This window comes from Apium graveolens, chromosome 7 (genome assembly GCF_009905375.1).
Source record: "Apium graveolens cultivar Ventura chromosome 7, ASM990537v1, whole genome shotgun sequence".
Lineage (NCBI taxonomy): Eukaryota > Viridiplantae > Streptophyta > Magnoliopsida > Apiales > Apiaceae > Apium > Apium graveolens.
The window spans coordinates 15,605,226-15,621,425 of NC_133653.1; the positions used below are offsets into that span (position 1 = coordinate 15,605,226).

Below are 16,200 nucleotides of genomic sequence, written 5' to 3' on the forward strand. Positions count from 1 at the left end.
CCACCACTAGTACCAACACTAAAATTGGACCTTATTTTTAACTTGTTTACTTTCTTTCGACTACGTGCTTAAATATTTATTTTTTTAATAAAGAAATCAACTAATATTATTTTAATATATGCTAAATTAAATATATAACCTGGACATACATTCAACAATTTGAATTAAATAATATGGAACAAACGTGAATCATTCTAGCATATATATTTTAATAAATTAATTAATACATTAACTTGGTTGGACTCATGGGATCTAATGAACATGTACATACTACATCCTGACTCCACACGTGAAGCAATATGTGATACTAGTTTAACAAGACCAACTAAATAAATATAAAATAAAAACGAGGTACATGGACAAGACCTCATAATCCTTAATACTCAATCACTTAATACGATATACACGTATTAACCATGAGATCAGATACCAACCTAACTAATCTATATTTTTAAATTATAAAACTACAACTTATAATTTATACCGAAAAGGACATACAACACTCATTCATAAATATAAATAATAACAAATGTGCCAGTTAGTAATCTTGTTATCTTGTACATGATATATCAATAATAATAAAAAATATACTTAGTAAGGGTAATAATCACAAGTATCGTATATCAACTGGTTTATAGCCCGTGCTACGTACACGGGGATCTCAAAAATTATTTAATAAAATAAATAAATAAATTTATAATTCAAATTGAATAATATAATTATGAAAGATTAAATTATCTATATAATAAGTGTATTGCATCTACATATTATCATAAATTTATTTAAGAACTACTTTCGTTACATATATTATTTTTATGTTATATATTTTATGAGATTATTTTTATAAATAGATCTATTAAAATTTAAACTTTACTTCAAATTTGTATTAAAAACTTACCATAAGTAACACAATTCATATTTAAAATTGTATTGCAAAGTTTCTATAATTAAAATGGGTCATAATAAGTATATGAATCTTTTATAAACTTAATATGGATACCAAATCTAAAAATGGATAGTCCATTGAGTCAAATTAAAATTAAAAATCATATCCAAACCAAAATATGGATACCAAACCTTAGGAAAGTGTTATCCAGCAATTTATAATATACTAGTTTATAGCCCGTGCTACGCACTCGGGATCTCAAAAATTATTTAATAAAATAAATGAATAAATTTATAATTTAAATTGAATAATATGATTATGAAAGATTAAATTATTTATATAATAGGTGTATTGCATTTACATATTATGATAAATTTATTTAAGAACTTCTTTCGTTACATATGTTATTTTTATGTTATATATTTTATGAGATTATTTCTATAAATAGATCTATTAAAATTTAAACATTACTTCAAATTTGTATTAAGAACTTACCATAAGTAACACAATTCATATTTAAAATTGTATTGCAAAGTTTATATAATTAAAATGGGTCATAATAAGTACATGGATCTTTTATAAACTTAATATGGATACCAAACCTAAAATGGATAGTCCACTAGGTCAAATTAAAGTTAAAAATCATATCCGAACCAAAATATGGATACCAAATCTTAGTAAAAGGTTATCTAGCAATTTATAATATATAGACTAGTAGCACACAAATTGCAAATTTGTAGTAAAGGCATATATAATTTTTTAACAACAAAATTATCTGATTACAACATAGTCATATAACCTTAGAAATATTTAATCATGAAAATAGGACGCCAGTAACATAGTCATCGAAGAAATAATCAATCATTCCATGATAATAATTTAATACCTGACATCAAATCTCATCATAACATACTTGGTCATCCAATGCAATATACAAAATATTAGACCATACATATACAAAATTATTAAAGTAAAGTGTATTACGCTTTCTCTGCAGATTTTATTCTAAAGCCTCTATCTCTCCTCCTTTCTTTCTAACCTCCTCAATGTCTAGCAATATTAGGGTTTTGATAACTAGACAGCTAATAGGTTGTGTGTAAATATATATATATAGCCGACAATTCCATTTGCTGTCATATAATTAGAAAAAAAGAGTGAGAATCAAATGGTAACCATTTTTCACATGACCCCAACATTATAATAACGGCTAATTTGTATCACGTTATGAAAAAAAATTGTATAAATAAAACACAAACATATTATAAAATAAAAGTTTAAAGAATATTAGAAAATACATAACACATAAAAGAACAAACAACAAACATATAAAAGACACAAAATAAATGTTATAAAATAAAATACAGAACTCTTTAACAAAAATTATAAAACATTAGTAAAAAATAAAGGCCACAAAACAAAAATTGAAGAACACATAATTTTTTTACAACACATTCAATGAAAATCAAAGAATATTAATAAAAATTAAAGAAGGCTGCTAAAATAATAAAGGACGTAAAATAAAAAATATACAGGACACAAAATAAAAGTTACAAAAGAAGAATACAGTACACATTAACAAAAATTACAGGCACAAAACAAAAATTGAAGAATACGTTTTATAAAACGTTCAATGAAAATCACACAATATTAATAAAGTTAGGGTCAAAAAATAAAGGACACAAAATAAAAAATATAATATTGATAAATATACATTATAGAAACAAAATATAGTATAGTAGTAAAAGAATATGCATTACATAAAATTACTAAAAAAAATAAAATAAAATAAAATAAAAAATAGTGGTAAAATTATATAACACTAAGAAGAAATATCTTAAAATTATACGGGAATATAAATAATTGTGTAAAATTAAACATATAAATCCAATTGGAAAACATGAAAAATAAAACTAATGAACATATAGAACACTAGAAAAATAATAATTAAATTAAAGAACATGGAAACTTAAATCTTTAAAAACTAGTTACATAACTCCAAAAACTTGAAAAACATACAAAATATTATATGAACATATGAAAATTTTAGTTAAATAACATAAATTGTAATATAAATAAAAAAGTGCTTACAGAAAATATAATGTTAAATTACAGAACACAAAAAAATTAAGCTGTAAAAAATACTTAACAGAACACAATAAGTTTAAAACACATCAAATATTGAAGAGAAAATTATAAAACTTAAGAAATTTTAGAATTCACACAGTTTAAAAAATGGAATATAAAAAAATTAGTAAAAAAAAACTAGTAGAAACATGTACAGTGAATAAGAGTTACTGAACAATATTTGAAGAACAGACATGTGAATATTCAATATAAAATTAGATAACACCAAAAAGTTAGCTAAAATTGGAATATGATGACAGAAAAGATATAAAAATGCACATATTTTATACAAAACACTAGAAATATATAATAAGTAAACGCGTTAAAATTTATGAACATGTGTTTAAGATGCGAACCAATTATAAAGTGTTATTTAGTTATTAAAAAGAATAGTTACCGACCCAAAATAAACATATCACATAACTAATCTACTATGACTTTGTATAAATTATTACTATTACTATTACTATTATTATTATTATTATTATTGGAGAGCTATGGTTTTGATATTCAAGACTATTCGATAAGTTGGCCATCCTGATGTGCTGCATCAGTTTTACGACCAACAAGAACAACCAACGAATGAAGATTGTGTTAATGAACTCAAAGATTGCTCATGTCTAGCAATTGCCGAATATAACAAGGAAAATGTATGCGTTTTTGTCAATGCGTAACATTTATTTAACAACCATAATTAAGTTTTGGCTAATGTTTTTTAGTGTTGGTTTACGAAAAACAAGTTATGGCAATGTGCATGTGGTGAAGGCAAACTCGGATCCGTACAGGTATTATATCACTTTTAAAGCAACTAATGAAAACAATAATGAACAGACTTTTAGGCAAGAGTAAGTGTCTTTTGCCCTAAGTTTGATAAAGAGGTTGAGTTGGTTCGGATCAAGACTGCCCCGGCGGACCGAGGGGTGGCTGGTGTTGGCTCCAGCCCGAGTGAATTTTTATAATGACAAAATTTTACATGTAATATGATATTATATAATAATTCAGCCCCGTTAATCTTATTATTTTAGAATATCTAAATTATGAGGTAAGCCCCGTTAATTCAGCCCCTGTCAATAGCACAAGTAGTGATTGATGTTTGCATATCAGGTGTTTAAAGCTTGATTAAGAAAAATAATTATTTTAATGTTAATTATATGTATATATATCACTTAACATGTAAATTTATATATAAAATATTAAAAAATAATGTTAAAATTAAAATTTATGTATAATTTTATTTTTTATATTGATGAAAAAAAATTTAAGAGTCAATTTTTTATTCAGCCCCAGGTAATAAAATATCATAGGTCTGCCCTGTTTACATCACTAGGCCACACGACCCAGCACCAGGTAACTCTACACTTTCTTATTTAGGCTCTGTTTGGGATTGCTGTTAAAAATTGTTATGTTGTTACAAAAAGTGCTGCTGGAAAAAGTGCTGTTGTAAAAATCAGATGACTGTTTGGGTAATTTTTTTGATTCGTATATGTTTTGATGCAAAAAAATAAAAATAATGATGCTTTTGGTAAGATTTGATGGTGAAATCAGCATCTGCTTCCCGCAAAAGCTGAAAATCAGTTTTTTTCTAAAAGCATGGGGGGACTTGTTTTCTCTAACAGCAGCTTTTAAGCCAAAATCACTTTTCAGAAAAGCAGCTTTTAAATTTTACCAAACAGTTTTTTAACTGCTTTTCAGCGAAAAGCTGCTGTTGGTGTCTGCAACAGCAATACCAAACACCCTTAGTACATTTTTTGTTTCTTTGTGCTCCCTCCATCCCATTGGATTTTTACATTATTCAAATTTATCTGAGGAATGATTTTAACAATGTTAGTGTTAAATATATGATCGTATTGGGGCCTTCTTTTAACACCTTCTTCTAACACCTTAAGGTTTTAGATGAGCTGGTTACTCAACATGGTATCAGAGCTTAGGCTGGCGGGAGAACTAAGGTTCGATTCCTAGCCACCCCAACATTCTCACAATTTATCGTGGACATTAAAGAAAATTTATTCCTCTAATACCTTAAGTTTATGGGCTTTCGAGTGAGGGGGAGTGTTAAATCCTATTGGGGCCTTCCTATAATACCTTAAGAATACCTTGAGTTTATGGGTTTTCGAGTGAGGGGAGCGTTAAATACTATTGGGGCCTTCCTGTAATATCTTAAGAATACCTTAAGTTTATGGGCTTTCGAGTGAGGGGGAGTGTTAAATATATGATCCTATTGGGGTCTTCCTCTAATACTTTAAGATTTTAGATGAGCTGGTTACTCAACATTTAGCGATCTGACTTGCAAAAAAAAACAATGTTAATGATCTAACGTGACGGAGGGAGTAACTCTTTTTATTTAATCAATTGGCTGATTCATGTGTTGTGTTATTGGGATACAGTCTATATTTGGCGCAATTTCAATAGTTTTAGTGCTTTTAGCTCTTTTTTCCTCACTCTAGGATCTTTCTTACATTTGTCGTAGAAGGGTAATCTATCTGTTGGGAACCAACAATGTCAATGCAAATTATCTGTTAGAATAGTTGTATGCAAATGTTTTATTATGTTAATGTTGAATCTCAACTTTTTTTATATCTAACACACTAGCTTCTAAACAGGTATTCAGGTGTCTTCCTATCTATTGTTTCTGAATTGATTTTTAGCTGCCATCAAAATGTTGATTGTTCTTTTGTGAGTTATATCTGTTAGAAGTTAATTAAAAGTAGTTGTATGCAGGTGTTATATTATGTTAAAATGATCGTTTGTCATTTTTTGAAACTCAAACTTTTTATGTATCTAGTATTCCTATAAACCAGAAGCATTAAGGAGGGAATATATTTGTTATTTCATTCAAAATCATGTCTTGCTGTATCACATCTTTTGATTCTGAGTTGATATCTTAGCTATCACCGTCATCAGTGTCGGTTGTTCTTCTTTAAAGCATTTTAAAGCGCAATTGGCATATAGGATATAGGGTTACTAAATAGTTATTCATAGCATTAACTATATATTTTTGTTTGAGTCAAATGCAGGGGAGGACAAAGTTCCAGACTTGCTTCAAAGCGTACTGCATAATCGCGACCTGATCTATAAGTTCGTGTCGTTTCTATTTATCTAGATCACAATAGGATGTTGGAGCAATATGTTGACAGTACCCCTTTTCAATGTATGTAAAAATTTTAGCATGTTATGTACCGGAAACTATTATACAGTTATTATCTGCATTTATGTGATATTGGGATGCATAAGAGTACTCAAGATTAAGAGTACTCAAGATTTAAGTTCCTCTATTTCTTTATCAACCGTCTGTTTTCCTGTCTTTCTGTGCAGTGTCTTAGAAAATAAGCAGAGGCTGTGTAAAGCTTCTATTAGACTGATGCTTCTAGTATGAATTCTATCCCAAGTTTTCCTATCCATTTAAACCTTTTCAGTTCAAGGGATTGGCTGTCAGGTTCGTCTTCCCATTGTAACAGGCCAGCCCTAAAAACTTGAGTGTTTGTAAATCTGCAACTGAGTATGATAGTAATTTTATCATTAGCTAGTACTTTTCATATCTCAACTATTAGTCTCCCTTGATTTCTTTAGGTTGTTTTACTGCTTTGTCCAAAACAAATATTCTCTTTTCTGCAATTTTGTTTTGTTATAATGGAAAGACCCATGAACTGGACTAAACCTATCACTGGAAGAGTTATTAAATGTCATATGGACGTCCAGAGCCGTTCCTTAGATCAAGCTGCTTATGCCATGGGTGAGCGCCAAAAAATAAAAAGTTATTTTTAAATTTTTGTTTTAAATCGGGTAAAAAACTTCGCTTGGGGCCTCCAATTTTTCAGGACAGGGCCTTGGACATCTAACTGTTTTCCTTTTTCTAGGTCACCATTATTATTCTTAAACTTGTTGTCGCCTACTGATTGTTGTTAAAATAATTCTAACTTAATTTTATAGTTTGCTAAATAATTCTAATTACATTCATATTTTGTAAAGGTATACAAATTAAAGAGCTTAGAAGGAATAAATTAAGGTGGCCCATCCAAGGTTAATCAGGCAGAGGCTGCAGGGGTACAACTTCTTGTAAAATGTACAAACAGCACTAGAATTAACAAGTCACCAACAGGAACAATTAGTGTATGATTATCCTTAGAATTAATCCAGCTTGCAATAATTGTTTCAGGTTAAATATCCAACAATCAACTAATAAAAGGCTCCTAAACACATTTATCCTGCATAAGTCTCCTCGTCTTAAGAAGGTCCGATGTACGCAGTCTTACCCTTATCTCTCGTAAAGAACTGGTAATGTAAAACCAGTTTCGAGGGCCTAGAACTAATAAAAACACTCAAAACAACCTGTAATCAATTAAATTTGCGAAGGAAACAAAAGTAATATATAAAAAAATGGAAGGTTGATGATCACTACTCAGTAGAGGAAATTCCAAGTTCCTCTTCTTTGATCCTCCAGCTGAAATGTAACTTGTCTTGAGGTTTTCACCAGGAGCAAGCAGTTCCAAGTTTTGTGATTCAGTCTATGTTCTTGAAGCTGTGAAAATTAGGGTCTATGTTCTTGAAGCTCTGAAAATTATGGCACATAAAAAACCATTATTAGGTCAATTTATCTTTCAGTAATGTGTTAAAGAAGTAAAGAGTCATTTTTTTGTTGCATACCATTCCTTTAAAGGACCTGTTTTCCGCACATTCTTCTGATTGTTCTGATTCTGGTTTCGCACGATCCAGCGCCTAAGGCAAAACATAAATATGTCATTTCGAAATGATCTAGATACAGAAAAACTAGGAAGAGGAGTTCAGATGTAAGATGAACATATGCATTGTCTTAGGAACAGCAACAGAATATAGAGGAATACCACAATTAGGGATGACTAAAATTACCACATCAAATGCGCAATGATAATTGTGTATTTAAAGGGTATAAACGATAATGCACATCTCAGTAAAAATTTAAATGTTATGCCTCTCTTACACATACATGTCGCTTCTTGATTATGATACAACTTTACCAAGTCCCACGCACATATATGCAAATGATATTTTGCCAATAGTTTGAATTGCGAAATTCTGATAACATTATACGCAACAATAAAACAAGTGCAGATGCTTTCAAGTTTCAAGGATGACAAATTACCTATATGATTCTTGTGATTACTTCTAGAGTTATAGTAGGTTTGTGAAATTAGGGTTTTTGTTTGGAAAATAAAAAAGAATCTAAGTTCTGCACTAAACCAAATAAAGATCAAAGCATAACCTGAATTAAACGGTCCACACGACGTCTCATCCTTGTATGCATAAAACCTTCAGCACCCTGTTTGGAAGACCATAAAACGATTACGATAAACTGAAGTCTGAATTTGTACATTTTTAAAATTAAAACAAAAACACATCTACCTTTTATGATATGACTACACGATAATACAAAGATTAAAATATTTTACGTATGAACAATCTCTCTTTAGTAACTAGAATAAACGGTGGTCAAGTTGCTATTTCGTACACATGAAGCTCTCTACATTTTGCAGTAGATCAAAGTTATACACTTATATTCCCATTTTGGTAGTCAGCACATCCAGAAGGCACTTTAACACCCATGAGTGCGAGAAATATGATCGAAAGCAAAATTAGCAAGGCATTTACCCATTTAAATGTAATGCGGTCTGTAACACCTTATTGTCTAAATAGAAAGAAGTACAGCTTTCCAGGAATTTCATCATGTTTCTCTGGTCTTGGTCTGATTCTCCTAAGTTCTCTACTTAGTTTATAACATCGAAACCACCATACCACCATTTTTTTTGCAGACTGGTTGATTAGTATAATTTAACATGACTGAATCTATGCACTTCTTGTCCTTCAAGACCGTAATAGTAGAATTCTTATGATTGCATATGTAGAAATTTTGTTGAATAAATTAATTAAGCTTACAACACTAATGTAGGAGCAGAGAAACCTAACCTTAACATGATAGCTGACATACGCATGAAATGTTGATAATATCCAAACAGTTCTATCTAGCTTTTTGCCTTCTACATGTCGTGGGAGAATAACTGCAGCAGTGAAGATACACTATAAAACTAGTAAAGAGTTCAAAAGACCGAGCCCCAAAAATTTGTGTATTACCAAAGGTAAAAAATCCAGCATTTACAGACAACGATTCAGCTGTAGCATTGTCCAGTTCAGCAGGAGGAGTAGAAGACCATGTACAGGAAGGTGCTGCATAAAGGCTAGCAGTACGCCTGGTTTCCGCTAAATCCTGACACATAATAAATCTAAATATACATTATAACTGAATCATTTCTGTTAATAAAATGAGAAACTTGCTAAAGATAAAAAAAACTGTTACTTGGACATGACCTTAAGATTGGAATGCTGTATATGTGCCACTGTAAACTCACCAAAAAGCATTTCAAGCTCATTGATTGATACTTACGAAGTCCTTATGAACTTTAAAGTATATTTGGTGACAGGGTTTAATAAAAAGCACTGATATCCTAACAATAGTACAATGTGACAGAGGAGGATAGCAGAAAGCAGTTTGATTACACAGACTAGTTCCCCATACTACAACAATAAGACCAGGTAAGCCCAACCTAAGCCTGTGGTTCGAAATTCATAACAGAGACTCAAGATAAGATAACAAACTAAATGGCAGACCTGCATCCTTAACAGGTCACTTGGAATACTGTAAAAAACAATGACATTAAATCAATTATTTTGATGTTTTTACTGAAGGTTTGCGAAAAGGGACAGGTGAAACGTTATGTGATTAACATATGCTATGTGATAGGATTCTTATTTATAGTTCCAGTACCTGTAGGAAAGATGTCGCAAGCACTGTATCTATTGAATCTTCGAATTTCATAGGATAAATCACAGTAACCTTCTCTTCCTGTCAAATTCAACTGCAAGATCTTACTTAATTGTTAATAGTAGTTCCTCAGACACTGTATGAAGCAATGTAGAAATAAAAGATTCAGGGACTGTTAATTTGAATTACATGAACTGCAGTTGCTTACAGCCTTTAACATCATAGGAAATGTATACTAAACGTTAACAGAAGTCTGAAAACATCAAAATACAGAAAATGTTCTTCTCCATTTGAAAATAACACCAAAAATGCAACAATTAAGAATAGAAGAAACAGTAAACCTATGTCGAACATTATTTGTACAAGTAAATCACTAGAATTATGAGCAGGCAGGAGATGTAGAAGATTAAAAATATTAGATAGTACAACAAAGACCTGCATTAGTCATGCAAAAAACAGCAGATATTATTTGAGCAAATGTTATGCATTGACAATTGATGTCACTGGACAACAGTACTATACTAGAGCAAGAAAATCACCCGGGGAATTAGGAAAAAGCACTCTTTTGGCCGATGAACAAGTGCAATGAGCTTATCTTTGTCCAGGTCAAGAGTCCTGGAGGCAAGACGCTCTAGAATCATTCTTAACGGAGCACCTAGTACCAAATCCCTCACAGCTGCAATCTTCACCAAGATATCATTTCTCTTCTCTACTTAAATTAAACAAGAAATGAAAAAAAAAACATGTTTGAGTTTGATTATAGACTAAAGGTCACAAGTACAACCACAACAAGATCGTAAAGGAACTACTTGAACCTTTATCTTGAGGAAGTTTTGACAAATTTAGTTCAAGTGTGAGATTAAAGCCCTCATTTGGAGGAACAAAAGATTCAACCACGTCACCATAAGCTTCTTTTACAGCTTCTGTGGCACCACAAGGAAGCCCCTTGTCAAATTCAGTTTCTGCAGGCGGTGTTGGAAATGATACCGATAGAGTCAGATAATCAGGGGTTTCAGAAGATCCCTGAAAAATACCTTATCTTTAAGTGAGATATCCAAAGTGCATCAATTACTCTGAATGTTAACTCACTCAATATTGTTTTCACAATAATTAATGATGCACACATCTATCTGTTAAATCACCTTAATATGGTAACTAACATCGCTAAATTCAACCCATTTGCGTTCAAAATCAACTCCTTCGTCCTGACTGCAATATTGCAAGGAAAAAAAATCAACATGCAAAAATTTAACATCTCGCGTTCCAATAAAAAAGCCATTTTTAGTTTAAAAGTCTTTACAAACCAACTACATATCACAAGCACTGCAAACTATCATCACAGTACTGAAAATCACTGGTCTCCCTAATACAAATTACCGATTTGCAGTCTGCATGCTAAATTATTTATATTCAAAGCCTATATACATTCCGCTGATACAATCATACCGTTAGAGATTAAGATAGTTGTATAATTCGAACAACTACTGATTTTAGTGACAAATATTCATCATCTACTCCAGTAAACATAGTGTAGTGATTCCAAGTAGAACACAACATTCATATTTTTAAACCATATATTCCATTTCCACTAAACGTTTATACAAGGGTTCTACATATTTTAAACAATGATCGATGTAAAAAAATGACTAGCAACAAAAGTACACTAGAACCTCGATAAATGAATATTCGAAGGAAAAATGGGCAGTAACAAAAGTAGTAGGATGAAGAAGATTGTAAACTTACTTGTCAACCCGATTAGACAAAATATCAAGCAAGTATTTGGAATGAGAAGACAATAATATCATTGACATTGCCTTAATTTTTAATCTTTCTTCTCTAGCGGAGACTGCAAAGAGTGAAGTTTAAAATTGTACTAGTGATACGAGGAAGAAAGGTATAAGGTGTCGTGTTTGCGATACTCGGGCCTATTCATTCTACTCTTTCTGTTACATTTTAATATCCTTTATTTTTTTTTTTAAAAATATCACCTCTTTTTTATACTTTTTTTTTCAGTAGTACAGTTTTTTACTGTGTTGCCTAAAGATTAGAATTAGTAATAGAAAATAGTGTTTATATATGTAATGTTATTTAATACAAAATTCTAGTAAATATTTAATTGAAAGGCATAAAGTTTCATGCTCAAAGTTTTATTTCAGAAAAAAAAACATGTAATAAATAAATATTTTCAGCTGATTGTCACTTGAAAATACATAGTGTTATGCCCAAAATTTGGTATGAATGATATTTGGGTCAAAAACAGGTCAATTGAATGAAATTAGAGTATTGTTGCCAAGATCAAAGGAAAAGTAAGCCGAGACCACTTTCCTTAAAAACAGAGGGCGCGCCCTCTTTGAGGAATAAGTCAGAAATGCTATGAAATCGAAGGCGCGCCCTACAGATGTCATGTTTGGAGGCACGCCCTTATGCATACAAAAAGGTTAATGCTAAAACACCCTGAATAATTAAGGCGCGCCCTCACTAGTGAAGGAGGCGCGCCCTATTGCTATATGGAGAAAGGGAATTTGAGTAATTCTCTGAGCTAACTACTCACATGTGGAAGGTATTAGGGCGCCCCCTAGTATGGCTTGGATGAGACTTCAACATGATTATTTGGATATGCTCCTTGGATGGTTCAAGGAAGAAGGAGATTATTATTACTAGCCTATTTGCTACAGGTACTCTATTGAACAACTCATTCCTGTAATGCAACCACAGGAAGGCGGTGTCCGTGGTCAGAGACCTCCAGGGGTATGCCTGGACGGACGCCGCCCCCTGTAGTCAAATGGTGTCCTCATTGGGGATGTGGGGTAAACTCTGGTGTGTGCTTTGGGAGCTCTGTCTCTATAGTCAACTGGTGTCCTCGTTGGGAGACTCTGGAGTATCCTGTAATTTGCACCTGAAAGCTTGAGATCACTTGTCCTGCAATCTGGTAGGGGCTCCTTATCTGGAGGACAAGGATGCGTCCAATATTTGGGGTGAACCACGACTATACCTGCGTCCACAGATTAGAGAAATAGCTGGCAGCGACCGGTTATCCTGTTGGGTTTCGAGGCATAAAACACAACACAAACTAAGTTTAAAACTGTAAGAACCAGAAAAAAAAGAAACTCATCGCAGGATCCATGCGAAAAAACAATATTTAATTCGTGATTTAGATATTTACCTTAAGAAGTTTTACGATTTCTATTGTCTAATGGAGGTCCAAGCTTTCAACAATTACCATGTATCCCGTCGTGTCGATCTACGCCTTAAAGGTATCCATACGATGATCGAACAGAGGATGAGCCTGTACTAGCACTCGTAAACCAGAAGCCGCCTTTTCTCTCTCTCTCTCTCTCTCTCTCTCTCTCTCTCTCTCTCTCTTTTCTCTCAAGCTGCTAGGGTTTGTATTTTTTATCTTATAAAAACGTCCAACCCTAGTTGAGGCTTAAAAAGATGTTATATAGGCAAGAGAAAAAGACTTATAACCCTAAACTAATTTAGAGTTTTAATTAATCCGAAAATCCTAATTATTATTAATTAAGTTGTACTTAATCACCCAATAACTCAATTTCGGATTTAATAGTAAATTCAAATTTCTTATTTATTTAATTAATTAAGTCTTACTTAATTAATAACAAATTATTCGAATTACCTATATTTAATTTAAATCCAAATTTAAATTAAATAATCCTCCAATCATTCTTTGTGTGACCCTTTAGGTTATTATTACGTTGGCAACAGTTTTAAATCTAATTTAAAATCGTAAACAATGATCGACATCTAGTAATACATCATTGCTACCCAAGTAATAATAATTAAATCGGTGATCGATTAAACCTTTCGTGAATAATGTACAATGTTGCAACCAAATTTCTCCGTCAACAAATTGGCGCTAGAAGGAGGGGCTAATCAAGATCTGCATCTAGGAGGAAAGATGTCTCAATATCTTGATTAAAGTTCTTATGATGGAGAAAGTTCTGAAGAAGGCTTTGAGCAGGGTTATGATGAACCCTATGTTCCTAATCTGGTGGATCGTCCCACCCCGAACGTCGGAGGCCAACCACCAGTGCTGATTAGCAACGCAGATTTGTTGGAGTAGCTTTATCGCATGGGCGATGCATTGAATGGTTTCGACTCAAGATTAGCACAGTAGAACGATGTAAGACAAGGAGGGGCCTTCGTCATAACCGCTCTGCCCATGGACCTGGAAAGGCTCCCATGGTTGGGAGAGATGCTCCGATTGGCCGCGGCCAATCCAGAGGCGAGCGTGTGGCAATAACTCCGTGACGTATGAATTACTCCAACGATACAGCCCCGATCATTGAACTTGTTGATGAAGATACTGATGGGCGAGAGGTGTCGCGGGCCGATGACCGAGTAATCACTCACCCGCACCGATCTGGGCGAACTCTAGAGGAACGACATCAAGCAAAATCTAGACCGAATGAACAACGAGGTTTCACTGCCTTGAAGGATCGTTTGGGGATCCGTCTAGGAGATGATGATCTAAGGATGTTTCTTTTGGAATGGCAGAGAGACACCGAACAAGGAGATGCGATGCCCCGTGGTTCAACGCGTGTGCCTCTGATTCCCACTGAGAATCAGGAGCGGCACCACGACCATGAGAGAGCTCCTCTCCGTGGATCGATGGATAGGTACGATCGTGACTATGGAAGTGATCGCTGGAGAAGACCCCAATGGAGAGGAAGAGGCGGAGGCCGAGGTAGATACTTGGACGGTAATCTTCGCAAAAACTATCGTGGCTATAAGGATATTCGCATGTATGATCGAGCTGAATAAGATAATTATGCGGGAGATGACGGTCGTAGGGATATCCAGACATACGATCGTGAGATTCTTCAGGACCGCGGTCGAGGACAAGGAGAAAATTCAGAAGGAAATCAGGGGCAAAACCAAGAGATACCAGTGATACTGGGAGAAGGACAAACCAATACACAGAATACTAATCAACAATCGGCTCCTCCGGGCGGGAATCAAGTAGTGTCACCTCCACATCAACCTCAGGATCCCCAACCCAATATGCAGACTATCCCCAGTGTGGGGATCTTTAATGTGGATGATCTGAAGAAGCTTCTCAATCACCTGGAAGGAAGGGTAATGAAAACAGCTGAGATTCCTTCGCCATTCTCTACGGCTGTAAGAGAGGCTCAGCTGCCGGACGGATATCGTTACACAACTAGCGATCTTCGGTTCTATGGAAGTTCAGATCCTGTGGAGTTTTTGGGAGGATTCAACATAGAGATGGATGTATACCAGGTCCCAGATTTGTCCAGATACAGACTCCTAGCAGCAAATTTTAAGGAAAGAACTCAGTAGTGGTTTCAAAAGCTTGGACCAGGGGTAATCACTTTCTGGGATCAGTTGAAAACTTTATTTTTGACTAAGTTCCAAGCAGTTGTGAGGTACGCTCCGTCGGTCACTACTCTGGCCAATGTCAAGTAGAGGGAGAATGAAAGTCTAACATCTTACTTCAAAAAATTCAACACCGAGTCTACCAGTGTAAGAGGGGCTTCAGACGAAGCTTTGAAAAGTTTTTTGATAGCAGGATTAAAAGTTGGTTCAGATTTCTGGAAATATTTGCAAGAGAAGATCCGGCTACTCTGGCAGATGTCTTTGCCTTAGCGGAATCGTTCAAGGCCATAGAAAAATCTTTAGCAGAGGTCCAACCGGCTTTGCAAACAAGCCATAGGGGTAGAACAAGAAATATAGACAGATCTCCGAGCCCGAGATATCGAAGAAGCGGTCGAAGCCCAAATCGGGTGAATGCCGCAACTGTGTGGAGGGAATTGAGGCCTCCCTCGAGCTATGACAACGAAACTAGCGGATACACCCCTTTGGCTGCATCGATTGAACACATCTTTGGAGTGAACAAGAATAGAGGACTTTTCAGGAAGCTAGAAGCTCTATCGTCTTGGCAAAGTAAAGACAAGAAGAAAAACTGTGAATTCCATGAATCATCCGGGCACAACACTCATGAATGTCGACAGCTAAAAGATGAAATCGAGGCTCTGATCAAGGAAGGTTATCTTGGCGAATGGGTGGTTAAGGAAGTAAGGAGGCATAAAATGGTTTTGACAAAGCGAAAGAGGAAGAAGGTCGTACTCCTCGGGAATTCAATAATGAGATTTTTGAAGAAAACAAATTTTTCAAGGATGGCAGCATCCGAGCAATATACGGAGGAGATCCCGGAATGGAATGCAGTAATAAATCCTTGGCAAGATACGCAAGGGAAGCCCTGTATCGACCATTAACTGACATCCACAGGGTGGAGACTCGGTCGTCCAAAATATTCAAGGGAGAATCAATGGATATCACTTTCAGAGAGGCGGATGCTAGGTGGGTACATCACCCCCACAATGATGCTCTGGTGAATTCTCTCCAGATCGGAACTAAAAAC

The 16,200-nt window shown here is 34.0% G+C and overlaps 1 protein-coding gene across 1 annotated transcript; it reads right to left on the reverse strand.

Moving 5' to 3' along the window:
* Window positions 1–7,057: 7,057 nt before the first annotated feature.
* On the reverse strand, window positions 7,058–11,662 carry LOC141672840 (actin-related protein 2/3 complex subunit 2A-like). The gene is made up of 10 exons (XM_074479523.1): window positions 11,544–11,662; window positions 10,943–11,009; window positions 10,616–10,823; window positions 10,340–10,509; window positions 9,804–9,881; window positions 9,113–9,245; window positions 8,948–9,039; window positions 8,247–8,303; window positions 7,652–7,723; window positions 7,058–7,558 (listed from the first exon to the last, which is right to left on the reverse strand). Exons 1-10 carry the CDS (start codon window positions 11,609–11,611, stop codon window positions 7,508–7,510), a joined length of 996 nt encoding a protein of 331 aa, XP_074335624.1. The 5' UTR covers window positions 11,612–11,662; the 3' UTR covers window positions 7,058–7,507.
* Between the last annotated feature and the right edge of the window lie 4,538 nt (window positions 11,663–16,200).

Excerpts from the sequence above, each read along its gene's own strand:
- LOC141672840 (XM_074479523.1), bottom strand. The coding sequence starts at position 11,611 with ATGTCAATGATATTATTGTCTTCTCATTCCAAATACTTGCTTGATATT. Across the intron at positions 9,882-10,339 it reads GCTTTTTCCTAATTCCCCGG|GAAGAGAAGGTTACTGTGAT; the intron begins GTGATTTTCTTG and ends TGAATTTGACAG. Across the intron at positions 7,724-8,246 it reads GTGTGGACCGTTTAATTCAG|GCGCTGGATCGTGCGAAACC; the intron begins GTTATGCTTTGA and ends GTTTTGCCTTAG.